The sequence below is a fragment of the Mauremys reevesii genome, linkage group 12, assembly GCF_016161935.1.
Source record: "Mauremys reevesii isolate NIE-2019 linkage group 12, ASM1616193v1, whole genome shotgun sequence".
Taxonomy (NCBI): Eukaryota; Metazoa; Chordata; order Testudines; family Geoemydidae; genus Mauremys; species Mauremys reevesii.
In genome coordinates this window covers 32411386-32439051 of record NC_052634.1, presented here as the reverse complement: position 1 = coordinate 32439051, position 27666 = coordinate 32411386, and the positions used below count along the sequence as shown (strand labels likewise).

The window sequence follows — 27666 nt, the reverse complement described above, 5'->3', positions numbered from 1 at the left end:
AACCTTATTACGCAGTGATTGACCTCCAGAAACTCCCCATAATCCTTTTAAGTGAAGGTTCCTCTCCTTGTTTTGTTGTGATGCCTCTCTTTGTTTTGTTGTGAACTCTGGGCTCCGGGAGCTGCTTGTCAAAAAACCAAACACAGCTCCTGTTTGCTGTGAATGAGTAGAGGGAGGCAGGGGGGCTCCCTTTGGAACGCCCACAGCTAATGTTTGCTTGAAGAGAGAGGCAGCGGGGGGAGGAGGGAAGGGGTTGGAGGAAGCTGCTTATCTGGTCTGTGAGGAAAAAAACAAACAGCTGCTGTTTGCTTTCAGTGAGAGAGGGGTGGAGGAGGGAGGGGGTCGGAACTTGCAAGGCAGGGTGCTGACACTCTCAGCAGTCCAAAACCCCACTCTCTCTCCCACCACGCTCCCTCTCACACTCCACCCACCCCCCTTTTGAAAAGCACATTGCACCACTTGAATGCTGGGATAGCTGCCCATAATGCACCGCTCCCAATGCCGCTGCAAATGTGGCCACACCAGTGCGCTGTCAGCTGTCCGTGTGGACAGACTGCAGCGCTTTCCCTACTCAGCTGTACGAAGGCAGGTTTAACTCCCAGCGCTGTACAGCTGCAAGTGTAGCCATACCTGAGTGTCTGTGTGAGAAGTAACCCTGGACCAGCAGCCCTGACTCCAGCAGTCTGCCTCTCACACCCCAAGCACATTCTGGTTTGGGGGGAGTAGGCTCAGTGTTTGTAGAGAAGGGCAGGGGTAGGAACCTTCTGTTCATTATGCCGGACCTAACCCCCAGTTTCACTTGAGCAAACACGAGCTATTTGACACTGTGCAATACTGCTCCTGTGCTCTGTTCCCAAAGTGTTCTGCAGTGGGGGGGAAGGGAGGGTCCTCTGTGGCATATTGGGGTGATGCTGAAACAGGCCGGAGCAGAGGTAGCATTGTGGGGCTGGCATGAACCTTATCTCTTAATTTCCCTACCAAGAAGGGAGGAGATTGGAATCCTTACCCAGCAAGGTCACGTTCTCATAGTTCTCCTGCATGACGTCTCTGCAGAGGGCTCTCTGAGCAGGGTCCAGCAGAGCCCACTCTTCCCTGGTGAAATAACAGCCACCTCCTCATAAGTCACTGGCCTCTGAAAGAGCAACAAGAGTCCAACACTCAGTACCTGCTGCCCCACTCACAGCCCCACTATTTGTGGGGCAGAGGAGCCCATCAAAGGGAAGCTCTGGGTGGACTGCAGTCAACAGAGTCCAACCCCCACCCTGCTCAGAGCATCCAGGAAACACCAGGGTGAGGGGGATGAAGCGAGAGCCCCTTTTCTCTCCCAGCAGATCCATCACACACCTACTAGCCACAGACCGATACAGGAGATGGAGCCCCTAGCCGGGTCCAAGAAGAATTCCCTGGTAGGAAGCCCAACACCCTCCCCATTGTGAGGAGCTGAATATGATGGGAGGGGAATCTCCCCTAAGCCTGACTGGTGGGTGCCCCCTTCATATCTCACAGCAGCCGCTGGTTAGTCGGGTCAGGCTCCAGCACTGGGAGTCTGGTCAGTTTTCCTAGCTCCGTGTAGGTGGGTTATTTTCTGTTTAACCAATTAGAGCATTTCCACCTCCGAACCTTATGGGTCTGTTCCTAGAATCTAGGCTCCTTATTAAACAACTCCCAGCAGGTTTGCCACACTCTGTCCTCCTCCCTTTCCCACCCTGTGCATTTCCTGCCCCGCTCCAACCTCCAAACCAGACTGTGCAAACCTTCCCATCTCCGGTGTATTTGCTGTCCCTCTTCCTCCTCCAGGAACCCACCAGCCGCCCCCCGATAATCCCTACCTGAACAGGCTCCTCTGCAGCCATTTCTCTCCCCTGTCCCATGGCAGGATGGGATGAGCTGGAGTGAAACACGGACGTCATTCTGCAGCCTGGGAGGGTGAGAAGGGCATTTGTGGGTGTTTCAGAACAGGCTTTAGTTAATTTCACACCATGATTTCCCCCAGGCCCTTTCCCGGCAGACAGACATCCTAGATTCTGCCATCCTGGGAAATGCTCAATCTCTTTATTACAGTGTAGACCTGGCCCCTCCTGTCAGGCTAAACCCAGAGAGAGATTTTTAACCTCCCTTCTCCCTCCCCCCATCCCATAACAAAGTCTCTGAACAAAAGGCTAGAAAAGAGCAGAACCCAAGGAGTCACTGTGGGGGATTCCCTCGGACACTGACCCCATGGCAGCCACACCCCAGCAGGAGGGATATGGAGTCAGGAACTGGATTTTCCTCTGTCTGATCCTCATCTTTTCCACAGGAAAGTGACTGTATCCAGGGTGCAGTAATACACCTGCCTGGGCAGATAACAGATCTGGAAATCTCTCTCAAAACTCCTTCGCTCCCATGGCCACTTTCTCTCTTTTTCCCCTTCTCTCTCCTTTTCCCTGTCCCCTCTCCCTGCCCGTCTGGTAGGAAAGTCACATTCCTGGGTAGTTTGCTCCCCCATGGCTGGATTTGCTCCTGCAATTGCTAATGGGAGGAGAAATTACTGGGGGGGGGCGCGCTATTTGTGTAGTCTCATTTTAAGGCCAGACCCCAGCATTTTCCCTTCGTTTCCTTCAGTTACTTGGAATGTCTGGCTCAGAACTTAGTACTAACAGGGCTACTCTAGGGGGCTAGGACCAGCTGCAGAAAGTCATCCCCTGAGCCAGGCAGAGAAGCTTTAATTAAGGTCACTTCCCAGCACAGAACCCCCACTGGGGGAGCAGCAGCTGCTAATCTGGTCTCCCAGATCACAATGGAGGCTGCAGCATCCGACCCAGGAAGCTGAACCCCAATATCCTGAGTAGAGAGGGACAGAGCGTTTGAGCAGCTTCCCTCCTTTAACTCTCTGGGGAGGGCAGCTAATGAGAGCCCCTCCTCACAGGGAGAACTGCTGATCTCATTTGCCCCACTGTCCATCCGGAGTCACTCCTTGTCTTTCCATGCAGTGATGCTGGATTAACAATGGCCTCAATGAAACCAGATTTCAGAAAGAATGAGTCCAGAACGCTGTGGAAGAGACCATTGTGTGGCATTTCTAGCCCCCTTCCCAACTCCCTCACCCCCCAGATCTAGGACAAGGACTGGGGGCACCAATTTTCCAAATGGAACTGAAGTTCCTGCAGTTTTCAAAAGAGGAGAAAAGCAAAATCTGTGATTTCACACTAACAGTGTCTGATAAGTGGACAGAAAGTTATCACAGTGATGGGGCATGTGACTAGGGAATGCCCGGCAGTGTCTGGAGCCAGGACTCTGGCACAAGTTGATCAGAGAGAAGGATCATGGTTAGCAGCAGTTCCCAGAGCCCCCAGCCAGGGGCTCCAGCCAGACCCCAAACAGGGTCCCATCTGGGATGCAGCCCCCCTGAGTCCCTGGCCAGGGGCCCCAGATACCCCTCAAAGCCCCACCGGGCAGGGAATCCCCACCAGACCATGGCTGCCAGGTTGGGAATCCCAGAGTGTTTCCCCCACCAAGAGCCCCCAGCAGCCAGGGACACCCCCCGCCCCCAAGGGAACCCTCCACTGGGAACTCAGTCCCTCACTGTCTGCCTAGGAGCAACCCGCCCCCCCCCCCCCCCCGCCCAGCAGGATCTGCCATGCCATTTGTCTGGGACCCCCTGATGCTTTACAGTGGGACCCCTCACTCTGCTTGCCTAGCATCTCCTGATCTAGTGCCAGGGATCCCCCCCACCCCCAGCGGTGTCCCCTGAGCATGGCAACGATGCCAGGAGCCAGCGGGGGTCGCCCCCACAGGGCCCCGGGCACAGCATCAGGCTCCCTCTAACCCCCTGTCCCGCCTCCCCAAGAGACACCCACCCCGGCTGTTCTGCAGCCAACAGACCCCCAGCAATACCCACCTCCAGGACCCAAAGCCTCAGGGCTGGGCACTTCAGAACCACCCCCCGAAACCCCAAACCTCCAGAACCCACCAGCCTGACTAGGGCACCCCCTGCCCAGTCACCCAGAGGCCTCCCCCCACCACAATGTCCCTTCAGCTCCAGCTGCAATCTCCCCACACAGACACCCCATCCCCTACCCCAGCAACAGTTACCTCACTGTGTCTGCTAAGTGGATAGAAAGTTATCACTGCCCCCTGCTGGCCAGTCACCCGGGCAGAGGGATCCCTGGGCGGTGCTGCTTTAACAGGAGAATGGAAGGCCTGGAGGGCAAGAAAGGTCCATGGCCTGTCACTAGCTAATAGTGGCCACCATAGATCCACCCCAGAGGTGGCCACAGCTTCGCACTGCGGGAATCGACCCCTCACAGAGACCATTTGCCATGGGGAGCCGAGAGAGCGGATCGGGGGGGGGGGGCGAATCTCCCCGGATGTTACAGCCCGAGCGAGACCCCGAGAGAGAAACGGGGCAGAACCGGAGAGACTCTGTGCCGGGGGGGGCGAGAGGCGCCAACAGGGACAGGAGCCAATTCACTCCCCGCCCCCCCCCGCCACTTCCCCCCCACGGGAATTTCCGGGCTGCCCAGAGACAGTTCAACCCGCCCGCCGCGTCCCACCGACCTTCCCCCCCCGCAACTCCGGCTTCTCCCCCCCCATCCCAGCGGGTCCGGGGCGGATCCTGCTGCGGCTCCGCGGCTTCTCCCAGGTTCCCCGGGGCAGAGTCACGTGCCCGCCCCCCCCGGGGTCTCTCACTCACCGGCTCACACGGAGGCGGCAGCAGCAGCTTTGTTCTCCCGCCCGCAGCGGGGCTCGTACGGAGCATGCGCAGTTCCAGCTGCTGACCCCTCCCTTACCTGGGCTGGGGAGGGCGGACGCGGCCCCGGGGTAGGCTGGGAGATGTAGTTCCGGACTCTCCCTGGAGCGGAAGTGACGTCGGCCAGGGAGGGGGAGGCGGACCCGGAGCGCGGACGCGCGCTGAGGTTCTGCCTGGCTCGTGCGGGGCCTTTGGAGCCTCTCCCGGGCCGGAGAAGGGTTTGTGCCGTTGTGCTCTGGGCATGCGCAGCCTCCAGGTCCCGGCGCGCGCCCGGGGGCGGGGGGGGGGAAGTGTCGGTGCAGCCCGGACATGGCCGGGGGGGCCGGTGACCCCCGAGGAGCGGGGAGAGAAAGGGGGGGGCTGAGACCCCCTCGGATTTACCGCTGCCCCGTGGGGACCCCGCCCCCCGCCCCGCCCCCTTTCTCCTAGAGAGCCACGAGCAGCCCCCAGGGTGACCCCCCCTCCCCCAGCCCCTGAGAAGTTCCTGCCCCCGATTGCGCCCCATTTGCTCTCCCCTCCGCCGGTGCCCAGCTCTCCCTGGGGCTGGGGGGGCTCTGGGGGTGTCTGGGGCCCTGGCCAGGGGCTCTGGGGACTGGGGGCCAGGGAAGATCTGGCAGGACCCTGGCTGGGGCTGTGGGGGTGTCTGGGGGCCCGGCTGTGGGGTCTGGGCTCTGGGTACTGGGTGGTGTCTGGGGGCTGCTACTAACCCTGATCCTGCTCCCGGATCAGTTTGTGCCACAATCCTGGCTCCAAGCGCGGCCAGGCAGCCCCCAGCCAGGCCCACTCACCCTGATAACTTTCTATCCACTTACCAAACACTGTCAGGTGAAATCACAGATTTTGCTTTTCTCCCCTCTTGAAAACTGCAGGAACTTCTGGTCCCGCAGGGAATATTCATGCCGCCTTCCCCCAGTCCTTGTCCTAGATCTTGGAGGTGGGAAGAGGGCTAGAAATGCCACACAATGGTCTCTTCCACCATTGTTAATCCAGAGTCACTGCATGGAAAGACAAGGAGTGACTCCAGATGGACAGTGGGGCGAATGAGATCACCAATTCTACCTGTGAGGAGGGGCTCTCATTAGCTGCTCTCCCCAGAGAGCTAAAGGAGGGAAGCTGCTCAAACGCTCTGTCCCTCTCTGCTCAGGAAATTGGGGTTCAGCTTCCTGGGTCAGATGCTGCAGCCTCCATTGTGATCTGGGAGACCAGGCTTAGCAGCTGCTGCTCCCCCAGCAGGGCTCTCTGCTGGGATGTGACCTTAATTAAAGCTGCTTCTCTGCCCTGCCCAGGGGATGACTTTCTCCAGCTGCTACTAACCCCTTGGGGCAGCCCTGGGCTCTGTTAATACAAATTCTACCAGACTCCAGGTAACAGACAGACCTCAGGGAAAGTGCTGGGGACTGGCAAGAAAGTAACTCTGCACAAACAGCCCCTCGTCATTTCTCTTCCCATTAGCAATTGCCAGAAGCAAATCCAGCCATGGGAGAGCAAAGCCCCCAGGAATGGGACTGTCCCAGCCAGAGGAGCAGGGAGAGAGGATAGGGGAAGGAGAGACTGAAAGGGGCAGTGGGAGAAATGAGTGGGCGGGGGGAGAGATTTCCAGCTCTCTAGTCCACCCAGACACATGTATTGCAGCATCCCTGGGCAGAACCACTTTCCAGTGAAACAAGCAAAGGATCAGACAGAGGAAAAGCCAGTTCCTGACTCTATATTCCCCCTGCTGGGGTGTGACTGCTGGGGGGTCAGTGTCTGAGGGAATCCCCCACAGTGACTCCTTTGGTTCTGCTCTTTTCTAGCCTTGTGTTCAGAGACTTTATTATGGGATGGAGGGAGGGAGAAGGAAGGTTAAAAATCTCTCTGTGGGTTTAGCCCGGCAGGAGGGGCCAGCTCCACGCTGTAATAAAGAGATTGAGCATTTTCCCAGGATGGCAGAATCTAGGATGTCTGTCTGCAGGGAAAGGGCCTGGGGGAATTGTCCTGTGAAATTAACTAAAGCCTGTTCTGTAACCCCCACAACTGCCCTTCTCACCCTCCCAGGCTGCAGAATGACGTCCGTGTTTCACTCCAGCTCATCCCATCCTGCCATGGGACAGGGGAGAGAAATGGCTGCAGAGGAGCCTGTTCAGGTAGGGATTATCGGGGGGTAGCTGGTGGGTTCCTGCAGGAGGGAGAGGGACAGCGACAGCAAATACACCGGAGATGGGAAGATTTGCACAGTCTGGTTTGGAGCGGGGCAGGAAATGCACAAGGTGGGGAAGGGAGGAGGATAGCTTGTGACATTCCTGCTGGGGGGAGTTTAATGAATGGCCCAGATTCTAGTAACAGACCCATGAGATTAGGAGGTGGAAATACCCTAATTTGTGAAACAGAAAATAACCCTCCTACATGGGGCTAGGAAAACTGACCAGACTCCCAGTGCTGGAGCCTGACCTGACTAACCAGCGGCTGCTGTGAGATATGAAGGGGGCACCCATCAGTGAGGTTTAGGGGAGATTCCCGTCCCTTCATATCCAGCTCCTCACAATGAGGAGGGTGTTGGGCTTCCTACCAGGGAGCTCTCCCTGGTCCCTGCTAGGGGCTCCATCTCCTGTATCGGTCTGTGGCTAGTAGGCGTGTGATGGATCTGCTGGGAGAGACAAGGGGCTCTGTATTCATCCCCTTAACCTGGTGTTTCCAGGATGCTCTGAGTGGGGTGGAGGTGGGATTCTGACTGTGATCTGCCCAGAGCTTGCATTTGATTGGCTTCTCTCCCCCACAAATAGTGGGAGTGGGGCATCAGGTACTGAGTGTTAGACCCTTGCTCTTTCAGAGGCCAGTGACCTTCGAGGAGGTGGTTGTGTATTTCTCCAGGGAAGAGTGGGCTCTGCTGGACCCTGCTCAGAGAGCCCTCTACAGAGAGGTCATGCAGGAAAACTATGAGAATGTGACCTTGCTGGGTAAGGATTCCTGTCCCCTCAGTTCTTGGAAGGGGAAATGAAGAGATACGGTTCATGCCAGCCCCACAATGCTACCTCTGCTCTGCCCTGTCTCTGCATCACCCCAATATGCCAGTGACCCACACACTGCCACAGACCCTCCCCTTCTGCAGAACACAGGAGCAGTATTGCACAGTGTCAAATATCTCCTGTTTGCACAAGTAAACTTCTTTGAGATGCGGCGACCAGATCTGCACGCAGTGTTATGCTCCTACAAAGCGCACAGGATCTTTGTAGAGGAAGGTAAATACACAGCATTGATTGAGAATACAACAGTTAGCATATGCTTTTTAGTCACCCAGCCGTGATGTTCATAGTTACCAGTCTCTTGTAGCTCGAGTCAATCTAATGGCCAGTTAGATTCAGCACGATTGTGGGGCTGGGCTCTTGTCGGTCGCGTTCCAATGCCCCTGGAGTGTGGCATGACAAACCCAAAGTCCCATGGCCAAGCACCCTGGATCTTATAGTTTTTTTCCCCTTTGTTGAAGTCTATGGATTTTGCTGTATCAGTTTGTGATCGGTTACTTCTTAACTGGTGTAAACATTCCAGTGCACCTCCGAGAGGGTCAGCCTGTCCTTTGCTCTGATTTAATCAATTGTCCTCAGGGGTGCCAGCCTTTACCTCAGGGTCATCAATCTGCCCTTCGTTATGGATGCACGTTGATGATTCTTTGATGTCCTTTAAGTCTCTTGACTCCTTCTTCCTTTACTCTGGCTATAACAATGGCCTTTACACCTTCTCTTTTCCTGGTGCATACATCCTCATTCACACAAACCCACTGAGAATACAAACAGTAGTATTTCATATCGAGCAAAAAGGCATTGCAAATGAAACCTTGCCTTCAATGTTTCTCTAATCTACTTAACATAGACACAATAGAGAATCCTGTCTCTTATTTACTAAACCTTAAAACAAAGAAATGTAGATTTAACTAGAGTGCCTAATTTGTAATACATAGAGGAAACCATAGTAGACAGTGTAACTTATCCTAAAACAAAAGGTGACCATAATCAGTTAGAAGGATTGTTCTGGTCTGTCATTCCCTTCTGCTATTCAAACAGGGTGGCTGACAGGATGAAATCAAATCATACATGAAATTCTCTCAGTACATTATAAAATCCAGCTCCTACAGCCGTATTCGAGATGTGGGTGTACCATAGATTTGTATACAGGCAATATGATATTTTCTATCTTTTCTATCCCTTGCTTAATGATTCCCAACATTCCGTTCGCTTTTTGCTGCTGCTGCACATTGAGTGGATGTTTTCAGAGAACTATCCATAGTGACTCCAAGATCTCTCTCTTGAGTGGAAACAGCTAATTTAGACCTCATCATTTTATATGTCTAGTTGGGATTATGTTTTCCAATGCGCTGCACTATGTGCTATCCTGACATCTAGTTCTGCTGAGATCCTGCATTCAGTCATATCCCTGCCCTTCCTGTTTCCTTTCTCCACTGAACCCCACCAGCCCATGGTTACTGTTCCCAGCTTCCCCAGGACTCTCTCTTTGTCTCTGGACCTCTCCGTCAGCAAGAAGCAGTGCTGGGGAGACTTGCCCTCTCTCTGGAGTCTTGGATTTCTGGGACATGGATTTACTTTCTCTGTGTTTTGGGAGCTTCTTTGAAATTGAGTGTCTGTGACATTAACCACAGTGCAATCTGGAGTGTTGAACAGCTTTGTCCCCTCAGTTCCCCAGGCTGGGGTGACTTTTACACTGTTTTACTGTGAGAGCAGCCGCTCCTGGGCAGTTATCACACAGTCTCCAGCATGTAACTCGCTCCCAGCTACACAGTATTTAGTGCTGCTAGTCAGCGACCCAGGAGTTACAGTGCAGCACAGGAAAACCCCAGAAAAGTCTTTGTTCCCAGACTTCCCCCAGAAATGTGCATCTTTCCCTGTCCAGCACACTACTGAACACTGCAAGCTCATATGAAGTCTGTCATTTCATCTGTGGAAAATCACATGCACCAGCCTTGTTATCCCATGTAGATGAGTGGACTCATCCCTGCGGCACCCCCTGCTGGTGACTTCTGGGAATTAGCTCAACCAGCTCCGGCGCACCCTCTGCAGGCCAGTGATCTGCCTGTCCTCTGGCCCCCCATGTCCCTCCCTGGACCTGGTGCCCCTTTTACCTGGGGTGCTGCCCTCTGGCAGTAACCCCTCAGTCTTAGGGTCTCCCCTCCCCAGGGAACTCCGACCCTCTATGTTTATGTATTGGACTGTAATATAAAATCCAATCAAACAGTCCCCCTTTTCCCTCTAGTTATTCAATAGCTGCCCAGCCCAGGTGATGACTTTCTGCAGCTGGTACTAGCCCCTTGGGGCAGCCCTGGGCCCCGTTAATACAAATTGTACCACAGACTCCAGGTAACTGAAAGACCTCTGAGAAAGTGCTGGGGACTGGCAAGAAAGTGACTCTACACAAACAGCCTCTCCTCCCATTAGCAATTGCCAGGAGCAAATCCAGCCATGGGAGAGCAAAGCCCCCAGGAATGGGACTTTCCCAGCCAGAGGGGCAGGGAGAGAGGACAGGGGAAGGAGAGACTGAAAGGGGCAGTGGGAGAAATGGGGGGGGGGGAGAGATTTCCAGCTCTCTTGTCCACCCAGACACATGTATTGCAGCATCCCTGGGCAGAACCACTTTCCAGTGAACAAGAAAAGGCTCACACAGAGGAAAAGCCAGTTCCTGACTCCATATTCTCCCTGCTGGGGTGTGACTGCCCTGGGGTCAGTGTCTGAGGGAATCCCCCACAGTGACTCCTTTGGTTCTGCTCTTTTCTAGCCTTGTGTTCAGAGACTTTGGGCTGGTCTACACTAAGGGGAAAAATCGATATAAGATACGCAACTGAAGTCGAAGTATCTTATATCGATAACTTACCGTCCTCACGGCGCGGGATCGATGTCCGGGGCTCTCCATGTTCACGACGCCACCGCCGTTCGCGGCGGTGGAGTTCCGGAATCGATAGAAGCGCGTTCGGGGATCGATATATCGCGTCTAGATGAGACGCGATATATCGATCCTGAAAAATCGCACGCCGATACGGCGTGGTGTAGGCGTAGCCTTTGTTATGCGATCGGGGAGGAGAAGGGAGGTTAAAAACCTCTCTGTGGGCTTAGCCTGGCGGGAGGGCCAGCTCCACACTGTAATAAAGAGATTGAGCATTTTCCCAGATGGCAGAATCTAGGATGTCTGTCTGCAGGGAAAGGGCCTTGGAGAATCGTCCTGTGAAATTAACTAAAGCCTGTTCTGTAACCCCCACAACTGCCCTTCTCACCCTCCCAGGCTGCAGAATGACGTCCGTGTTTCACTCCAGCTCATCCCATCCTGCCATGGGACAGGGGAGAGAAATGGCTGCAGAGGAGGCTGTTCAGGTAGGGATTATCGGGGGGTTGCTGGTGGGTTCCTGCAGGAGGGAGAGGGACAGCAAATACACCGGAGATGGGAAGATTTGCACAGTCTGGTTTGGAGCAGGGCAGGAAATGCACAAGGTGGGGAAGGGAGGAGGACAGCTTGTGACATTCCTGCTGGGGGGAGTTTAATGAGTGGCCCATATTCTAGGAACAGGCCCATGAGATTAGGAGGTGGAAATACCCCAATTTGTGAAACAGAAAATAATAATCCTACATGGGGCTAGGAAAACTGACCAGACTCTCAGTGCTGGAGCCTGACCTGACTGACCAGCGGCTGCTGTGAGATATGAAGGGGGCACCCACTAGTGAGGTTTAGGGGAGATTCCCCTCCCTTCATATCCAGCTCCTCACAATGGGGAGGGTGCTGGGCTTCCTACCAGGGAGCTCTCCCTTGTCCCTGCTAGGGGCTCCATCTCCTGTATTGGTCTGTGGCTAGTAGGAGTGTGATGGATCTGCTGGGAGAGAAAAGGGACTCTCTATTCGTCCCCTTAACCTGGTGTTTCCAGGATGCTCTGAGTGGGGTGGAGGTGGGACTCTGACTGTGATCCACCCAGAGCTTGCATTTGATTGACTTCTCTCCCCCACAAATAGTGGGGCTGTGAGTGAGGCAGCAGGTACTGAGTGTTGGACCCTTGCTCTTTCAGAGGCCAGTGACCTTCGAGGAGGTGGCTGTGTATTTCTCCAGGGAAGAGTGGGCTCTGCTGGACCCTGCTCAGAGAGCCCTCTACAGAGACGTCATGCAGGAGAACTATGAGAATGTGACCTCGCTGGGTAAGGATTCCTGTCCCCTCAGTTCTTGGAAGGGGAAATGAAGAGATACGGTTCATGCCAGCCCCACAATGCTACCTCTACACTGTCCTGTCTCTGCATCACCCCAATATGCCAGTGACCCACACACTGCCACAGACCCTCCCCTGCTGCAGAACACAGGAACAATATTGCCCAGTGTCAAATATCTCCTGTTTGCATAAGTAAACTTCTTTGAGATGGGGTGACCACACCTGCACGCAGTGTTATGCTCCTACAAAGCACATGGGATCTTTATAGAGGAAGGTAAACACGCACACGCACGCACACACACACACCCTCTGCCAGAGCAGTTCATAGTTACCAGTCTGTTGTAGCTCGAGTCAATCTAATGGCCAATTACACTGAGCACGAGTGTGGGGCTGGGCTTTTGTCGGTCGCAATCCAATGCTCCGGGAGTGTGGCAAGATGAACCCAAAGTCCCATGGCCAAGCACCCTGGTTCTTATACGTTTTTTTCCTTTGTTGAAGTCTATGGATTTTGCTGTATCAGTTTGTGATCGGTTACTTCTTAACTGTTGTAAACATTCCAGTGCACCTCCGAGAGGGTCAGCCTGTCCTTTTGTTCTGATTTAATCAATTGTCCTCAGGGGTGCCAGCCTTGACCTCAGGGTCATCAATCTGCCCTTCGTTATGGATGCACGTTGTTGATTCTTTGATGTCCTTTAAGTCTCTTGACTCCTTCTTCCTTGACTCTGGCTATAACAATGGCCTTTACACCTTCTCTTTTCCTGATGCATACATCCTCATTCACACAAACCCACTGAGAATACAAACAGTAGTGTTTTATATCGAGCACAAAGGCATTCCAAATGAAACCTTGCCTTCAATGTTTCTCTAATCTACTTAACATAGACACAATAGAGAATCCTGTCTCTTATTTACTAAACCTTAAAACAAAGACATGTAGATTTAACTAGAGTGCCTAATTTGTAATACATAGAGGAAACCATAGTAGACAGTGTAACTTATCCTAAAACAAAAGGTGACCATAATCAGTCAGAAGGATTGTTCTGGTCTGTCATTCCTTTCTGCTATTTAAACAGGGTGGCTGACAGGATGAAATCAAATCATACATTAAATTCTCACAGTACATTATAAAATCCAGCTCCTACAGCCGTATTCGAGATGTGGACGTACCGTAGATTTATATACAGGCAATATGATATTTTCTGTCTTTTCTATCCCTTGCTCAATGATTCCCAATGTTCCGTTCGCTTTTTGACTGCTGCTGCACATTGAGTGGATGTTTTCAGAGAACTATCCATGACTCCAAGATCTCTCTCTTGAGTGGAAACAGCTAATTTAGACCTCATCATTTTATATGTCTAGTTGGGATTATGTTTTCCAATGGGCTGCACTATGTGCTATCCTGACATCTAGTACTGCTGAGATCCTGCATTCAGCACTATCCCTGCCCTTCCTGTTCCCTTTCTCCACTGAACCCCACCAGCCCATGCTTCCTGTTCCCAGCTTCTCCAGGACTCTCTCATTGTCTCTGGACATCTCCGTCAGCAAGAAGCAGTGGCAGGGAGATTTGCCCTCTCTCTGGAGTCTTGGATTTCTGGGACATGGATTTACTTTCTCTGTGTTTTGGGAGCCTCTTTGAAATTGAGTGTCTGTGACATTAACCACAGTGAAATCTGGAGTGAACAGCTGTGTCCCCTCAGTTTCCCAATCTGGGGTGACTTTTACTCTGTTTTACTGTGAGAGCAGCCGCTCCTGGGCAGTTAACACACAGTCTCCAGCATGTAACTCGCTCCCAGCTACACAGTATTTAGTGCTGCTAGTCAGTGACTCATGAGTTACAGTGTAGCACAGGAAAACCCCAGAAAAGTCTCTGTTCCCAGACTTCCCCCAGAAATGTGCATCTTTCCCTGTCCAGCACACTACTGAACAAGGCAAGCTCATATGACGTCTGTCATTTCATCAGCGGAAACTGACATGCACCAGCCTTGTTATCCCATGTAGATGAGTGAACTCATCCCTGCGGCACCCCCTGCTGGTGACTTCTGGGAATTAGCTCATTCCAGCTCTGGTGCACCCTCTGCAGGCCGGTGATCCGCCTGTCCTCTGGCCTCCCATGTCCCTCCCTGGACCTGGTGCCCTTTTTACCTGGGGTGCTGCCCTCTGGCAGTAACCCCTCAGTCTTAGGGTCTCCCCTCCCCAGGGAACTCCCACCCACTATTCCCACCTCGGCTCAGTATAACGCCAGTCATCATCTAGCCCCACACCCTGGGGCAGGCTGCAGGATCAGCCACTCATCACTGGCAAGGAGGGTTTGGACCTGCTGCCTTTGCCTACCGCTGGGCTGCCCTCTGCAACCCCCCAGTACCTATTGCCTTCTGCTAGGCCTCGGCCTGGGGCTTTCCAGGCTGGAGCTCCCCAGCTCCTCTGCCTTTCCCCAGCCCTGCTTCACTGAGGTACCCTGTGTCCAGCTCCCTGCAGCCAGGCCCATCTCCCTCTACAAACAGAGAGAGACTCTATCTGCCCCTGGCTTCTCTGCCTTTATAGGGCAGCTGAGTCTGTTTGGGGCCTGGCCCCAGCTGCAGCCACTTCCCCCAAGCAGCCCAGCCTAAAAGCTGCTTTCTCCAGCCACAGCCCCCTCCTAGGGCTGTTTTTAACCCTTCAGAGCAGGAGCGGGGGTCCACCCGGCTACATCCCAAATGCAGTTTCCAACACACTTTAATCCAAACACACTAGTTGGATAAAACAATAAAACAAGATTGTTAATTACCAAAAAAAAAGATTTTAAGTGACTACAGGTAACGAGGCATAAAAGTCAGAATTATTTACAAAAGAAATGCAAGATAAACCACACATAAATTTGTTAGTCTCTAAGGTGCCACAAGTACTCCTGTTCTTTTTACAAACTAACATGTAAGTCAGGGGTAGGTAAACTACAGCCCGCAGGCCACATCCGGCCCGCAGGCCCAGCTTGCTTGGCCCCTGAGCTCCCGGATGGGGAGGCTCCCCTCTCCCTCCCCTCCCCTGCTGTTCCCTCGCCCCTGCTGTCCCACTGTAGACTCAACATGCCGCGCCATCAGCACTCTGGCCCACCACTCCTGGGCAGTGCTGCAGCGGTGGGGCTGCGAGCTCCTACTGCTCTGGGTGGCATGGTAAGGGGGCCGGTCAGCGCTCTCCTGAGGGACCTCGTATCTAGCTCCGGCGAGCCGCGTGGCTGTGGTAAGGGGGCCAGGGGGTTGGATAAGGGGCAGAGAGTCCTGGGGGGCAGTCAGGGGACAGGGAGCAGGGGACGGTTGGGCGGGCGGTCAGGGGATGGGGAACTGGGGGGTTTGATAGGCGTAGGAGTCCCGGGGTCTGTCAGGGGGCAGGGGTGTGGATATGGGTTCATATCCAGGACCCCACCCCCTACCCAACCCCTCTGCTACCTGTCCCTTGATTGCTCTGACCTCTATCCACCCCCCTGCCCACTGACAGACCCTTGGGACTCCCACACCTATCCAGCCCCCGTCCTCCCAGAACCTCCGCCCCATCCAACAGTCCCCTGACTGCCCCCAGGGACTCCCTGCCCCGTAACAAACCCCCCGGCCCCCTTACCATGCCGCTCAGAGCAGCGCGTCTGGCAGCCACGTGGGCCACGCAGAGCCAGACACACTGCCCCGCAGGAGCGCACTGCCCGCGCGGTGGCGTGGCTGTGGGGGAGGGGCTAGCCTCCCCAGCCGGGAGCTCAGGGACCGGGCAGGACGGTCCTGTCGGCTGGATGTGGCCCGTGGGCGTAATTTGCCCATCCTGATCAAGGGCATAAACCTATTGAGTCAGCAAGACATGCAGGGGTATGTCTGTGTGCTGAGACTTCCGAGGCTTTTCCATGCCCTGTGCTGTGAAGCTTGTGTTTGGGACACAGGAAGTACAAGCCACATGGCAAAGGGAATATAAAGGGCAGCTGCATCATCTCCATTTTGTCTTCAATCCCTCTTCCTACCTCTGGAGCAACTTCTCTACAAATTGAAGCCTGGAACAAAGGACTGAAAGACCCATCGAACTTGTGGATGTGTTCCAGATGGACTTTCAAGCCAGCAGCTCAGCAATACTGCTAATAACCTGATATATAGATTTCTGAATGCATCTCACTGCTTTTCCATTTAACAACTTTTTTTGTGTCATGTCCTGTCTTGTCTTTCCATGCTAAAGGATTGGCTGGCAGTGTGGTCTTTTGGGTAAGATCCAAACCTATAGTGATCTTGTAATGTGGCTGACCCTTTGGGGTCAGAAGAACATTTATATGAGCAGAGTTTTTAAATAACCTCTCACTGTACTGGACCTAGGTGCTGATTGGGAGTCGGAGAACTGGAATGCAATAAAGGGGGCCATGTGATTTCTTTTTTCAGCTTCTCGATAACCCGTGTGTGGGATCAGAAGCACAGTTTGTGACTGGTCGTTGAGTTTAACTTCAGTGTTAACCACCAGTTTTGGGAGCATCTGCTCTCCCTTTTCATCCTGCCCTGACCCTGGCATTTTCAGTGTGGACTGCCCCAGGCACACCCGTCACACTAAGCACTGAAGTTAAATTAATAGAATGTTTTTTATGACAAAGTTATGAAATCAAGTGACCTCCTTTGTTTTCTTTCATCTGAGCAGGGTTTCCAATTTCCCAACCTGATGTGATCTCCCAGCTGGAACAAGGGGAAGAGCCATGGGTCCCAGACCTCCAGGGTTCAGAGGAAAGAGAGATCCTGAGAGCTCCCTGCACAGGTGAGGAAATATTAAACCAACTCAGAATCTGTAAGTGCCTGAAGGAAACATCTGGGATGCCCTACAATGCCCTTGGAAGGTCTCTCAGTTCAATATTGTCCCTAGCAGGGGTCGTATCCTTAGGGTAAATATAGCTCATGGCTTCCTGTAGACCCTAGCAGACACCAGACAGTAGCTTCCTCCTTTCCCCCTGTGATATTGGATGAGATGTGATGAATTGATCCCCTCCTCTCTCCTGTTTGGGGAAGAACTTGGGGGAGTTCAGTTCCTGATTTTTATTTGACCTCTCTCCAGTACTTGTATTGGTTTGGCCTTCCCCTTTCCATCCCTGTTTGAGGTTTCTGTCTCTATCACAGCAGGTGACGCAAGGGTATGTGAGAAAGAGGAGCAGAATTCTCAGCAGGAAAATGTTGAGCAAGTGGATAAACACAGAGCATTATCACAAAGATCGAAAAGGAATGTGTCCTGGAGTCATAAGCAGGAAAAATCCCATGACATTCAACACAGACCAGAAGGAGAGCAGGGAAACCAGCCAGGGGAGAAATTGGGTAAATGTATTTCCTGTCAGGAAACTCAGAAGGACCTCAAGGAAACCACAACACAACAGGAAATCCTCAGCAGAAGGAGAAAAAATACATGCCGTGAGTTTGGGGAAAACGTATGTGATTACTCCATCCTTATAAAGCATCACAGAATCCACACAGGGAAGAGGCCCTATGAATGCACTGAGTGTGGAAAATGCTTCCCTAGCAGCTCAGGCCTTTCTCAACATCAGAGAATTCACACAGGGGAGAGGCCCTATGAATGCAGTGAGTGCGGGAAAACCTTCAGTCGCAGTTCACACCTTATTACGCATCAGAGAATCCACACAGAGGAGAGGCCCTATGAATGCAGTGAGTGTGGAAAATGCTTCACTAGCAGCTCAGGCCTTTATCAACATCAGAGAATCCACACAGGGGAGAGGCCCTATGAATGCAGTGAGTGTGGGAAAAGCTTCACTAGCAGCTCAAACCTTCTTGCCCATCAGAGAATCCACACAGGGGAGAGGCCCTATGAATGCAGTGAGTGTGGAAAATGCTTCACTGACAGCTCAGCCCTTTCTCAACATCAGATAATCCACAGAGGGGAGAGGCCCTATGAATGCAGTGAATGTGGGGGAAAATTCAATCGCAGCTCAGACCTTATTAGACATCAGAGAATCCACACAGGGAAGAGGCCCTATGAATGCAGCGAGTGTGGGAAAACCTTCAATCACAGCTCAAACCTTCTTACCCATCAGAGAATCCACACAGGGGAGAGGCCCTATGAATGCAGTGAGTGTGGGAAAACCTTCAGTCGCAGTTCACACCTTATTAGGCATCAGAGAATCCACACAGGGAAGAGGCCCTATGAATGCAGTGAGTGTGAGAAAAACTTCACTAGCAGCTCAAGCCTTTCTAAACATCAGAGAATCCACACCGGTGGGAGACCTTATAAATGCAGTGAGTGCAGGAAAACCTTCTGTGGGCACTTAGCCCATGTTAGTCATCAGAGAATCTGCAAGGGAGATCAACAACATAAACACCTCTAGGGCTATCAATACTTTTTTTTCTCTAATAATTTTCCTGATTCCCACATAGTAACTTTTACAGCTGTTTGAACTGTTTGCAGCGTGGTTATCCCTCAGTTTGACCAGATGAGTGGCCATTTTTGCCGTTTGCCCTGTTTTGAAGTGGACCCATTTGTCCTTTCTATCAACTCCATTATCCCATGAGTAATTCAAGTGTGCCCTTCCTATCAGGAACCAGGGAGCATCACATTTATACTATTCCTCCTATTTCAAAATTATTGTTGGTCATCAGTGATACAGATTGTATCATTGCCTGTTGTTCTCACATTGCTCTGGGTTGTGCTGAAGAGCAGATATAATGGGAATTTTTCAAATTATAGTTAAATGAAGAGGAGCAGGGGCAGGAAAAAGTGTAATTTCAGCCTCTGTGACACTGGAAAGAGATGGGGAGACGCAGAGATTCCCTCCTTCCCCATCACTGCAGAACTGTTACCTTTTGTCTGAGCCATGCAGAGGTTATCATCATCACATTCTATCCATCCACTTCTCAAAGTGTCCTGTGAGGAACAGTTCTCAGCTGTCTGTGCTTGGAGATGATGCTTTGACTTCTTTAATCTTATATCAGAGTTGCTCTGAGATGAAAGTGTCAAAGACCTGGAAGGGGAATTCAAATGGATCCCAAACACAGTGTGATCATTGGGAGTTTAAATCCCAGGTTCCATCTATTGGTAAAGCCACTTCTGGCAAGGTGAGTGGTTTTGTCCCTAATTATAGCAATGCTTGGATACTAACATTTTGTAAATAACATAACTGGCTATTGAGACAGTGCTGAGTGAAGTATGTTTGAATGGATCAGAGGAGAATGTGATGGGAGAATCTCTTGTCCTGATTCTGAATAATCAGATGTAACCTGCTCTGGAATTTCACTTCACACTTTCATTGCCATGTATTCTATCTCTCTGTGATGTGGGTTTCTATCTCTCCTGAAGGCTGTTTGGTCACTCAGTTGGATAGTAGTTCAGTTTGATAGGATGTAGCGCAGATTTATTGGAGAATTTAAGACAAATGACTATTTGCTAAAATCATCATTTCTAACTTCAGCTTTGCTTTTTCCCCATCCCTGCATGATGTCATGGAGAAGGTTGAAGTGCAGTTCTGTCAGCATTAGAGAACTCTCCAATTTATTGGACAGGCTAACAAAGAAACAGCAGTGATTTAAAGTCTGTACTCAGAAATGGTCAACAACAGCAGAACCCGAACTAACTGAAGGAAGTGCATATGATCACGGTGTAGTTCAATTGTTTAAGTCAGTATTGTCCCAGATGATCTGGGGAGAAAATTCCATGCTAAGTGATTTTTGAACTAGGCACAATGCCCATGTAGTTGGTTCCAAAGCCTTTGTAACCCAGGCCCTACAGAAGATCTTTCCTAGCTAATCTTATTGTATCGGAGATGCTGCCCTTCATGATGCAGATGTTGAGGAAATAGAAGTGGAGTTTTGTTGAATTTATCCTTTGTAGGTGCTAAAAATGTATATCGAATCAAATCAGTTTTGGAAATCTAATAGCTGCAGAAAAATAACTATTTTTGAATAGAAACTCCAGCTCTGGTCACTAATGAAGATTGTGATCCAGCCCTTTATCCAGTCCCTTGCCTGGAACTGTGCCACCAAATTAAAGAAAAGCTTGGCATGTTTTGGTAAGCCTCCATGTTTTGGTAAGGCTCACTAACACTGCTGAGATTTGGAGAGGTTTTGTAAAGGATTCTACTTCGGAGAAGTGTAAATTTACCCTACCCAAGGCCAACGATTTGGAAAGAGCTGGGGCTGAAAGAGTCCACACCCAGTTCTTGGTTTCCACCCCAGTAAAGGAAGCTATGGTGACCAATGACCCAAGGAAAATTGTTTGTACAACTCCATTTCCTAGTTCAGTGTCACTGATTACAGTTCCAAAGGATGCCAGGTTACATTGAGAACAATCATCCTTCACCATTTGGATCCAAAGAGAGAGTGCTTCAAAGGACATTCCTTCCCCGTGGATCCCAAACTGGCTGCCTGATTGGGTAACAAGGACTTCAAGGCTGTAGAAATGAGGCAATGAATGTATCAGGCTGCAATTTCAGACTTCCGGATACTCACATGTTGAGTTCTGATTCTATGGTTTTGTGTCTGATGCTCTGGCTACACAATAAAGCTGATGTTGGTGCAGCTGCACCAATGTAGCTGCGCTGCTGTAGCGCTGCTATTACAGACGCTTTCAGCCAATGGGAGAGATTTCTCTCATCGGACTTGATTAGTCCAACCCTCGCAAGCGGCAGTGGCTCTTTTGGCAGGAGAAGTTCTGCTGCTGATGTATCTCTATCTACACAGGGGGTTAGGGCTGTGTAACTACATTGCTCAGTGGTGTGGATTTTTCACACATCGGAGTAATATAGTTAACCAATAAATGTCTTTAGTGCAGACCAGACAGCTCTCTCTTGTGTTTTATGCATTTACATCACTTCTCTATCTTCTCTCACTTTGAAAGATTAAAAGTGTGACACGAGAGGTATTTTTCCTCATGATGCAAAGATTCCCACATAGGAGATCCCTTACACCAACACATACTGCAGAAGTTCCTGAGATATATGAACTCACAGAAGTGGTTGGGACAAACCACAGCTTGAGCCAAGGTTCAGTTGTTGGCAATGGGCATTAAAAGAAAACTAACATATATGATAAGAATTTGTGATCTTTGAATATGTTTTTGTTGCCTATTAAAATGAGATTATTGGTGAAGTTATTAGTTAAAGAAGAAGAGCCTAAATGTGTGATAATCTGAAGTATTTTGGAAAACTGAAAGTTGTCTTTTTTTGTTTTGTTTTGTTAGTCGTACAGGAAATGATGGCTAATCTTGAAAAGTTAATTTGATTTAATTTACCCCCTGTAGTGTAAGGAGTTCTGGTCAAAAACCTCACTCCAAAGGTTGGGGTGGGAGAATGTGTGTGTGAGAGTGTGTATAAGAGAATATTGGCCAAGTATCGATTTTAATATTTTGTGTTTTCAAATAGAATTTTTTTGCTTAGTTTCAAAGTCAATTTCTATTCAAAGGAAAGCTACTTGAGGAGATAAGTTGTATAAGTTTTTACCCACTTAGACTGTAAGGGTCACTGTCTTCCCCACTTCTCTAATTTGCAAAGGAAAGGCCTGACATCTGTCACAGGATGTGTCCAGCAGGTAGCACAGCTGCACTCATCAACCATCAATATAAAGAAAAAGACTGAAATCCATTGACTTTCAGGTCAATAAGCCAGCTAAAGGCTGGTCGATGTAGAAAAGCTCTGTTGGCAGAGCCACATCTCTCAGGGGTGTGAAAAGTTCTCTCCACTGAGAGAAGTAGTTAATGTGACCTGAGCCCCAGTGTAGGCAGTGTTGGGTTGTCAGAAGAATATTTCCAGTGTTTGAAGTGTAGACACAGCCTTAACATCAATTCCAATTTTGACCCATCTCCCTATGTGTGAGAAAGTTACTGGTATGGAGGGCTGAGCCAGCCTGGTTCCTCAACTGTAGCTACAGCTCTTAGTGCCCATGAATGCAAAGACTGAGAGAAATGGAGAGTTCCAGCCATTGTCATTTTAGTATCTTATTGTTCCTCTCTCTGTTTTTTGTGCTGGCCTTTCTGTTCTATCAGGGGGTGACTGTATAGCTCAGTGCATCTGTGACAAAAGCTCATTGGTGCCAATTGGCAAAGGGGTCACTGTTCTTCACAAGCAACTCCTGTCTCAGTCCTGACAAACTCCCCACAGCTAATACACTGCTTTTATGATATTTATCCAGGAAGCATAGCAGTGAGATCTCTACTGAAAGCTTGTAAATTATTGATACTCCGAATCACTGCGAGAGGTGTGTCCGAGGCATGGTTAAGGAGTAATATAAGTACATGGAAAATTATGCCCATATGGTATTGTTGTGAAAGTGAGTCACCCCAATCATAGGTCTTGTTGGGAACGGCCCATTCAAGTGGGAGGGAATTGGCACCTGTTCCTTGCTAACCAGTTATGTGATGTATTGCTCCATTGTCAGCCTTTGCACCAACCCAGAAAAGCCAATGGAAAACCATCAAAGACAAATTATAGACATCGAAACCTTTGGAAGTGACAAGGACAATATGAGAATGAGGAGAAAGGAATGTCCTTTCTGTGAATAAAGACAAAAGACTGATTCAGTTCATAACAGGGTGGAGAAAAACACTCTGTGTCCATTCACCAAGGAGATTCCTAATGACCAGTGGTGCTTCATGAAAGGCAGGGCCGTGGCTCCTAGGGACTAGGAATCAGTGAAATTGACTGAAGTGGGAGGTGAGACTCTACTTAGGGTACGTCTACACTACAAGACTATTTCGAATCTACTTAATTCGAATTTGTGGAATCGACCTTATGAAGTCAAATTTGTGTATCCACAGTAAATACACTAATTCGACTGTCTGAGTCCACAGTAACGGGGCCAGCGTCGACTTTGGAAGCGGTGCACTGTGGGAAGCTATCCCACAGTTCCCGCACTCCCCGCTGCCCATTGGAATGCTGGGTAGAGCCTCCAATGCCTGCTGGGGGAAAAAATGTCGAGGGTGGTTTTGGGTAACTGTCATCATTGAACTGTCAATCACGCCCTCCCTCCCTCCCTCCCTCCCTCCCTGAAAGCGCCTGCGGGCACTCTGTTCGTGCACTTTTCTGCTCAGTGACAGCGCGGGCGCCACAGCACTTTGAGCACGGATCCCGCTGCAGTTATGGCCGTTGTCAACTCCTCGCACCTTATCATCCACCTCTTCCACAGTCAGCTGCTGAGAAATAGGGCTACTTTTCAATGGTGCTGCGAGCACTGGTGGACCATGGGGGACGTTTTACCAACATCAACGTCGGGTGGCCAGGCAAAGTTCATGACGTGCTTGTTTTCAGGAACTCTGGTCTGTTTAGACGCCTGCAGGAAGGTAGTTTCTTCCCGGACCACAAAATAAGTCTTGGGGATTTGCAGATGCCTATAGTGATCGTCGGGGACCCAGTCTACCCGCTAATGCCCTGGCTCGTGAAGCTCTGTGCAGGCGCCTTGCACAGCGACAAGGAACTCTTAAAGTACCAGCGAGCAGTGAGCAGCGTGACCTGTGACTGTTCAGTTTCTTTACAGAGAAGCTGAACCTGCCCCTGTTTCTTTACCAAGTGACTGTTGACTAGCATCTGCAGTTACATACCCCGCCAACCCCGCTTCCCCAACTTCCAACACACGTTTAAAAATAAAATACATGTTCCACTGTAACTTTACAAAGGTTTCTTTATTGATGACTTTGCGTTACAGGGTTGAAACTGGGACACGGACTGTGCTGGGTAGGGTGTGCAGTGATGTAAAGACCGCCTGTAAACTCAAGGAATGACAGGCTCCTGCTCCCAGAGCGGTCTGCAGTGCCAGACTGGATGGTTCAACGGAGCGTGCCATCCCTCCTTTTTGGGACTCTGTGTGCGGGGGCTATGTGGCCTTTTGGCGGGGGAGGACGGATACAGATTCCTCTGCTGCGTGGCTCTGTGGTCCAGGACAGGGACCGTTGCATGAGATCTATAACCCCCCTCCCCCGCTACAAAGTCACGTACCCCCCCACCCACACAGAACCTGCAAACCACCTCCCATACCAACCAGGGTGCGTACTGACTGCACTGTGTGTGTGACCTGCTGCTGATCCTGCCCCCATGTCTGTACCCTGGTAAAGGTGATTGTCCTGTCAAATTACCAACCCCCTTCCCCCCCTTCAAACACAGTCTCCTCTAAAAGAACATGACGGAAACAGTAATTAACAGAAAAGTAGTTTTTATTATCAACTAGACAGTTAGGGGATGAAAGTGGGATGGGGGCTGGGGTGAGGCGGGAAGGAAAGGACTTTTCAAAATGTAGGGTATGAGAGCTTTTGGGTACTTGAGCACTCTGCTGGGGTGCAGTGACAGTTTACACGGCCTCTGGCGCCCCTCCTTCTGGTTATTTTGGGTGAGGGGGGTATGGGACTTTGTGGCGGGGGAGGGCGGTTGCAGATACACTGCAGGGGGGCTCTGTCCTCCTGCCGGAGGTCCTGCAGAACATGCACAAGGTGCAGGAGCATGTCCATTTGCTCTCTCATTAGTCCAAGCAGCGTTTGAGTCGCCTGCTTGTCTTCCTCACGCCACCTCTCCTCCCGTTCGCTGAGTGAGCGCTGGTACAGAGAGAGGGTCTCCCTCCACTGGCTCTGCTGGTCCGCGTCGTCTCGGGAGCACCCCATAAGTTCAGCGAACATCTCGTCCCGTGTCTTTTTATTTTGCCGCCTAATCTTTGCCAGCCTCTGTGAGGGGGATGCTGTGGCGGGTCTGGAGACAGTCCAAGCTGTGTGATGGGAAAAAGGGAGTGAATTCCTTGCCAAGATAAATTTTTGCAAAGAATGAACACAGTCTAATCTGTCTCTGTGAATTCTGGGTTGAGATCCCAGTGCCTGATGGGGCAAAAACCATTTTCGCGGGTGGTTCTGGGTAAATGTCGTCAGCCATCCCTTCCTCCGGGAAAGCTACAGCAGACAATCATTTCAAGCCCGTTTTCCCTGGATTGCCCTGGCAGACGCCACAGCGTGGAAACCATGGAGCCTGTTTTGCCTTTTGTGCCTGTCACCGTATGTGTACTAGATGCCGCTGACAGAGGCGGTCCAGCAGCGCTACACAGCAGCATGCTTTTGCTTTTGCATGACAGCAGAGATGGTTACCAGCCATATTGTACCATCTACCACACCATAAATTGGTAATAAGATGGGCATGGTTACCAGTCCTTTTGCACTGCACCATTTGCTGCTGTCATAAGTGCCCCTGGCTGCTCTTAGCCAGGGGCGCAAAAGCCAAAATTGGGACTGACTCCCTGAGTCAATCCCTCCTTTTTGGTATCTAAAAATAGAATCAGTCCTGCCTAGCATATGGGCAAGTGTACTAGAGAACCACTGTATCAGAGAACCAGAGAGCACAGCTGCTCTGTGTCAGATCCTGCATAGATTATGAGCCGAATGCTATTCACAGGGGGTGCTCCTGCAACAACCCCACCTGTTCATTCCATTCTTCCCCAGCCTTCCTGGGCTACCATAGCATTGTCCCCCCACTTGTGTGATGAAGTAATAAAGAATGTAGGAATAAGACACAGTGACTTGTTAGTGAGAAATGAGTGGAAGGCAGCCTCCAGCTGCTATGATAGTCCAGATAGGACATTAAGGAGTGTGGAGAAGAGGAGCCCAGCATCCTGCTGCTAGTCCAGGGGCAATTGAATCTTTTCTTTACACATGAAGGCTTGGGGGCTGATGAAGCTCAGCCCCCTGTTGCTATGATGACGATGGTTATCAGCCATACTGCACCATCTACCACGAAAAATTAGGACCAGGCGCCCTTGATTGACCTTACCGATGCTAGTCGGCATGGTTACCAGTCCTTTTGCACTGCCCCATGTGCCAATAGGCTGATGATGAGGACGGATACCAGTCATTTTGTACCATCAGCCATCCATAGCGTGGGGGGAGCAAGGATGTTGGTGTTGAGTGCTGCACCATCGCGTCTATCTGCAGCATTCAGTAAAGATAGGGTGACATGTAAAAGAGTCAAGAGAGGATTGTTTTCCCTTTCACTTCTGGGGGTGGTTGGGGGGCTGCGTAAATTGCCGAGCTATGCCCTGACCCACCGCGGACACTGTTTTTGACCCTAGAAGCATTTGGAGCTCAGCCAAGAATGCAAATGCTTTTCGGAGACTGCAGGAACTGTGGGATACCTTGCGTCCTCAGTCCCCCCTCCCTCCATGAGCGTCCATTTGATTCTTTGGCTTTCCGTTACGCTCGTCACGCAGCAGCGTGCTGAGTCTCTGCTATGCCGTCTGGCCGGAGATTTTTAAAAATACTTTGGACCAGGTGTAACATTACAGTAATTCCCCTAATTACATGCAGGAGTCTCCGAGTGAGATCACCCTGAGGACGGTCACTGAAGGAGATAGAGAGCGCATGCTGCTTGAAAGCCAGCACAAACCAGGGCCCTACGCAGCCGTGCTCGGGGAGGCAATGCTCCCTGAGTACCTCATGAAAGCCTGGCACGGAAAAGTGTGCTACCACGGAGCACCCAATAAGGCAGCTCTCCCCAGGAACCTCCTGCGGAGGCTTTTCGATTACCTCCAGGAGAGGTTTGTGGAGATCTCCCAGGAGGATTTCTGTTCTATCCCCATATATAGAGACCTCCTTTTCACATACTTCAGATTCCTGTTATAGTAAGAATAAAAGTTTACATGGTTAAAGCACTTACCGACTGCTCCTTCCCCTGATTCAGGATCCGGGTTAATGGCCGGGGAGGGTTGGTAGGGGATCTCCGTGACGGTGATGAAGAGATCCTGGCTGTCAGGGAAACCAGCGTTGTAAGCGCTGTCGCCTGCCTCGTCCTCCACAAACCCTTCCTCATCTTCCCCGTCCGCGAACATCGCTGAGGAACTGGCCGTTGACACTGTCCCATCGTCAGAGTCCATGGTCGCTGGTGGGGCAGTGGTGGCAGGCTCCGTAGCGTCCGTTTGCCGCTTTGATTTTTTGGTAGCCTTGTCTGGGGTCCTTGATTTTCACGCGGCGCTGCATGGCATCCCGGCTGTATCCTCTGTCTCTCATGGCTTTGGAGACCTTCTCGTAGGTCTTTGCATTCCGTTTTTTGGAGCGCAGCTCCGAAAGCACAGACTCCTCGCCCCACACACCGATCAGATCCAAGAGTTCCCGGTCAGTCTATGCTGGGTCCCTCTTTCTATTCAGAGATTACATGAACTCCTCTGCTGGAGAGTTCTGCATCGCTGCCGGTGCTGCTGAGCTCGCCCCGATGTCCAACCACGAAATGAGATTCTAACTGTCCAGACAGGAAAAGGAATTCAAATTTTCCCGGGACTTTTCCTGTGTGGCTGGTCAGAGCATCCAAGCTCGGACTGCTGTCCAGAGCGTCAACAGAGTGGTGCAGTGTGGGATAGCTCCCGGAGCTAGTAAGTTCGATTTGCATCCACACCTAGCCTAATTCGAGATACCCATGTCGAATTTAGCGCTACTCCCCTCGTCGGGGTGGAGTACCGAATTCAAACTAAAGAGCCCTCTAGGTCGAATTAAACGGCTTCCTAGTGTGGACGGTTGAGCGGTTAATTTGAATTAACGCTGCTAAATTCGATTTAAAGTCCTAGTGTAGACCAGGCCTTAGATAGGAAAGGTAACTATTAAAAAGTGTAGGTTGCATTTTCTGATTTTGTTTAGTTGGTAACAGTTGGTTTCCAGCACTCACATTTGTTTGTTTAAATCTCTATCGGTTGTTAAATAAATTTCTGCTAGTTTGATAACTATACTCAAGTGCGGTGTGAGATACAGTAGCAGTGGTCCACAGTAAAACTAGTAACCTGGAATATACCATTGCTTTGGGAAGAGAGAATCTGGGATTTCTCTGAGTATCTGGTGATCCGGGCTG

General features: G+C 50.9%; 1 protein-coding gene and 1 pseudogene across 1 annotated transcript in view; one reads left to right on the top strand and one right to left on the bottom strand.

Annotated features, from left to right (window-relative positions):
• The window catches only part of LOC120375892 (zinc finger protein 3-like), a gene marked incomplete at its 3' end in the record, with an annotated part of 35560 nt that extends 17617 nt beyond the window's left edge, over positions 1 to 17943 (top strand). Inside the window, exon 2 of the mRNA XM_039496910.1 lies at positions 17341 to 17943. Coding sequence (XP_039352844.1) covers positions 17341 to 17943 — 603 coding nt within the window. The remainder of the gene's footprint in view (positions 1 to 17340) is intronic.
• The window catches only part of LOC120375680, a 1085709-nt pseudogene that overhangs the window by 445386 nt on the left and 612657 nt on the right, over positions 1 to 27666 (bottom strand).